The sequence below is a fragment of the Penaeus vannamei genome, chromosome 15 (genome assembly GCF_042767895.1).
Source record: "Penaeus vannamei isolate JL-2024 chromosome 15, ASM4276789v1, whole genome shotgun sequence".
NCBI lineage: Eukaryota > Metazoa > Arthropoda > Malacostraca > Decapoda > Penaeidae > Penaeus > Penaeus vannamei.
This window is the reverse complement of record NC_091563.1, coordinates 5,273,449-5,278,448: the sequence shown is the minus strand read 5'-3', so window position 1 is coordinate 5,278,448 and position 5,000 is coordinate 5,273,449. Positions and strand designations below refer to the sequence as shown.

General features: G+C 37.2%; 1 protein-coding gene across 4 annotated transcripts in view; it reads right to left on the bottom strand.

Moving 5' to 3' along the window:
- Rilpl (Rab interacting lysosomal protein like) overlaps positions 1-5,000 on the bottom strand; it is a 241,400-nt gene that overhangs the window by 10,504 nt on the left and 225,896 nt on the right. For 2 of the 4 annotated variants that reach the window (XM_070130385.1, XM_070130387.1), the window contains 2 exons: positions 3,950-4,048; positions 358-458 (listed from right to left, as the gene is read on the bottom strand). In XM_070130385.1, the coding sequence (XP_069986486.1) occupies positions 365-458; positions 3,950-4,048 (193 nt within the window). In that variant the 3' untranslated portion in view covers positions 358-364. The remainder of the gene's footprint in view (positions 1-357; positions 459-3,949; positions 4,049-5,000) is intronic. The other 2 variants (XM_070130386.1, XM_070130388.1) reach the window with 1 other exon arrangement.

Below are 5,000 nucleotides of genomic sequence, written 5' to 3'. Positions count from 1 at the left end.
GCCCTTTGTGTTATGTTGTTTCATGAGGCATATGTATATCCAATTGCTTTAAAATGATTCTAGAAAATAAGAATTTTCTTTGAAGTGCAGTGTTAGTAACTCAATGTGTTATACTTTGCAGTACCAAAATTCACATTACATGAGCAGAAAATTAGTAAATCTGTTAATAACAACATATGTTGGGAAAATAAAAACAGAAAATAAATCACAGAAACAACAGGTTAGAGTGTCCTGCAGACATAACTCGCACACCATACCTTTTTTCACATTAACATAACTTTCAATATAGTGAACAGCAAAAGTCAAAATAAGGCAATGTTTGGTTAATTGTGCCTGCAAAGTAATGACCCTGCCTACCCCAGCTTCAGGAGCTGATCTTTCCTTCCTGCACTTCGCCCAGAAGCTTCTCTTCTACACCACTTATCAAGCGCTCTCTTACTGAATTCAAGTACCCAAAGCTGAAAACCATTTGAGAAGAAAAGTTATAACAGGACCCAGCGGCAGTTGCACTGTGTGAAACACCAACACATTCTAATTGGTTCTTGTGAAATTTTTTAGATACTTCTTTAAATGAGAAGAACCAGAAACCCTTATGCTGTCAGTGTTATTAATATAGAGTTACCAAACATTTGCGACGGCTGCTTCACTGGGCCCATGATATGGTCTGTACACTCATCACTGGAAGCAGATAAGGCTAGTATTTCTATGCTAATCCTTAAAAATAAATAGAAGATGCACATAGAGAGAGAGTTGCACATCATTCAGAAACTTATGTCTACAGTTATATATTAATTTTGGCATACAATTAAGTGATATTTGCTATGTACAGACCATTTATTCAAGTATGCATGTTTGAAGTAGAAGTCTAGATATGATATTCTATTTCAACAGCAAATTTCTATATCAATTTACCTACAGATATGATTACTCTAGTAAAAAGGTTTATTACATCTAATTCTAAATTTCAAAATTGTGAAGACAATGATCACAACAAAGACAATGGTAAGGATCCTGATGAGATTTCAAACTATATTGATAGAGAGGATGATAAGAAACACTTGTGATGACAGTGATAAAATAAAATATCTTTCTAATTAAATGAACATGCTATGACCATATATCATGCAGTAAAACCTCCTTATAAATAATTTCTCCTTACAAAGTCATTTTCTACTCTGGATTAATTAGTGAAACATGACTTTTGGCAATTAAACAATGATGGATCAGATTACCACATAATCATTACTATTTTTTCTTGTGTTGAATACATAAAACCAAAGTCATGAATGTTCAGCAGACGTAGAAAATATAGACCTACAATAAATATAATATTGTTGTTTTGTGCTTTATTACTAAAGAAAAAAAAAGAACTATCACAACTTTAACAACAAACCAGAGCTTAACCCCTTGGATCCGGATGATGAGACTGTGATGTCATGAAAAAAATGGAGCTAACTTACGGGTGACGCCGCCATCTCGTCATCAAAAAAAATTCGCCGAGGGGAAGATAAGGCTACCATTCTATCATGGGACAGTTTGAAACTTCATTAAATGGCTGAAAGAGATGGATTTTCTAAAAGAGAGAGAGGACTACAAAGAGGGAGAAAGTAGGGAGATGATTTTTCTAAAAGAGTGAGAAGACAAGGAAGAGAGGGAGAAAGTGGGGAGAAGATTTTTCTAGAAGAGAGAGGACTAGGAAGAGACCCCCTTGAAAGTTGGCGCGTTACCCCACGAAAGTCGGTGCATGACCCCCCTCGAAGGTCAGCACATATTTCACAGACAAAGATGAAGGACATGTTCGAGACACTGTGTAGTTACCTCCTCGTGCTGGCTTATGACGGGATGGAAACTTTCAATGACTGCCTGTGGAAGCTTTGGCCATTATCATCCTGTTGTGTCAACATTTCACATCAGTCTACACTCCTCCCTAGAGAGTGTCGGAAGTCGGAAGTTCCGGGAGTGCTGGCAACAAATAGTCTACATCCCTAACAATCGCATATGCTTGCCAGGAAAGGGGTATGAGGTGCATACCAATAACTGGTACACCTACCCTTGCCTTTTCCACTATCTGCAGGGACAGGGTGTCGATGTGATTGGCATGGTCCGTGTCAACTGCAAGAACATGCTGAAGGAACTGCAGGTAAAGGCCTGTGGTGATGTGGACTATCATAGCTCGGGCACAACAAGATGGGCTTGTCGTGCCTTCACTGGTACGACAAGAGGCCCGTCATAATGTCGTCGACTGTCCACAATAGCCAGATGGTTAAAATCTCAGACTGACATGGTCACCAGAGGCTAAAACCTCTCGTGGTGATTGACTTCAATGTCGGGATGAAGGGGGTAGACATGACCGACTAGCTGATTCAGTCTTACCTGACCTCTTGCAAGTCCATCAAGTGGACTACAAAAGTCCTTTATGAACTTATTGAGATGACAGTCATAAATTCCTTCTTGGTGCACAAAGCACTGGGAGGGAATTTGACTCAGTGGGCCTTCACAAAGGGGCCTGTTTGTGAGCTCCTGCAGGAATTCCACTAGTCCTCAAGGGTGGAAAGTATCATCCATTGGTCAAACCTGGGAGAGGGCCATCTTCAGGGAAGATATCTTGTCCATGTTCAGGTATCCACACCTGGTGGCCAATATTGCCTTTGTAAGGTGTGTTATGCACAAAGCACACAGCGAGAGAGACAAACAATTTGCGGCCGCTGCTAAGTGCTGCTATGTCAGTACGGCTGCTTCCAAACTTAACATACAGTAGAAACTATGTATGATTTACAGAAATAAATAAAGAAATATGTATAGAGAAAAACATTTGTTCATCCTTCATTTGTTTGATGTTTGTATTGAATGGAATATAAACAACTTAGAGATATAACATTTAGTGCAAATAACTAAAACAGTTTATTACTGATATGATATAGTATATGTAAATGTTGATTTTTATAAACTGAACAATACAGAAAACGCAAATACAGTAATACCTGTATTGCAAAGACTAACTATTTGGATATATAAAATGGAGTCTTGTCAATAAAAACTACATTTCCAGCATGAGAAAGCATAATAAATTCCAAATTTAGCATTTGAAAACTTGTAAACAGCAAAAATGGTTTTACATAAAAGAATTTGATGTTCTTTTATTACTGCCCCATCTATGCTACTTCAACTGATAGTATGAAGTGTAAACAACGAAAATAATCTATATCTCTCTTCATATAGCGCAAGTGAATGATAATTTTTCAAATCTGAATAATATCAAAATATAGAAAAGATAACACTGACAATACAATATTACCTGCTTTGCACAGAGAATAATATGGAGACTGAATAATGAAAACAAGCTATTGTGAGCATGATACAGCATAAAGAAAAAAAAAGAAAAAAATGCAGTTCTCCTCATATGAAAATATAGCAAAAATTCATCTATGAAAAAGTTGCTATGAGCAGGGGCACAGAGACTCGACACCGCACATGAATATTTGCTTGAGCGAGGCGTACACACCACACTCCCAGGAGAGTGGCACCCACGGTAGGCCTAATCCCTGGATTTTAGTCCGCATAAGAGTGCCGATGTAACCGGATCATAGGGGTTAAAACCATTCATATTGATTACTTATATACACAAACAACATTGGCTTGGGAATGCGCATGCACACCTAGATATTTATCATGATTACTACAACTTTTTGCAGATATATATAAGACATTTATCTATTCACATGTAATCATTTACTAAGTTTATCTCAGATTTAACTTGACAATTAAATCAGCATTTCACAAAGAGGTTTTACAAATGTATAGTCATATGGGGCATGATATCAACATGCAAACTACATACATTCCACTCAGACAAGACCCCTATGAACAACATAAAAAGTTCCATAATAGAAAGAGTGACAGATAATATCTCCCTATAGATCTCCCTTGCTTGGCTGAACTTGCTACTTACAACTTCCTAATACCAGATTCTCCTTTCCTCCATGGGGCATCATCAGGTTCATAGGGCATGGGACCTTGTACTGGTGGATCCTCTTCCTCTGCAGCATCTCTGGAATACCATAATTCATTCATTAATCTTGCTTTCAGCCACTGAGCTTGGTACCCTCCTTAAGGAGTGTGCTAAACACTCATTACCAAAAGCCACTGTTGCTGCCAGTGTTGGTGTGTTGGTGGGTATGTGACTACATGATGTGAAAGACTAGAATGTGAGATAGCAAATGTAGTTTTCAGAAAATCCATCTCAAACAGCAACTAAACTACAATAACGATGTTTGATACGAGTCAACCAAAGTTTCACGGTAAAATAAACTATAATTATGGAAATGCTTCAATATTAACAAAATATAAATTATGAAGGAAAGCTTGGTGATAGTTCTATGGAAGAATGCGGTGTTCTAGTAGATAAAAACGCACTTGGATACTAGTGGTTTCCAAGGGGAAGCATTAGGAGTGAAAGAACGACTCTCTATTACTCAAAGACAGATTTCAAGTAAGAGTGACAAAACGAACTTTATTGAAGGGAAATGCGCATTGTCTTACTGCATGGGCAAAGATAACATGAGCAACTGTAAGGATCTGAGCAAAACAAGTTACTGAGAGAGCCAAAATAATATATTTCAGATAATGAACAAAAAGCATCTTGACAACACAAAAGGGCGATAATAATGACTTGTTTATATGACACTGAGTATATCTGAAGACTACATATCACCTATGAGTGTAAATACTAAGGATGCACCTAGCTTTGTGTGCAAACAAATACAAAGGTAATGAATAAAAACACCTACAAACATGAAAATGAAAAAAATACTGTGCACATGTTGAGATGGCAAAGATTAACAGAACCACCAAAAGTTAATTCACATCTAAGGAAAAAATAAACAATAAAAGTTGGACACAAAATATTGTAAGTTAGATAGCCAGAACAAAAGGGACTAATATTTCTAGGAAAAAATCGGTAGGAAAAGAAAGGTTAAAAGACACACACACACACACACACA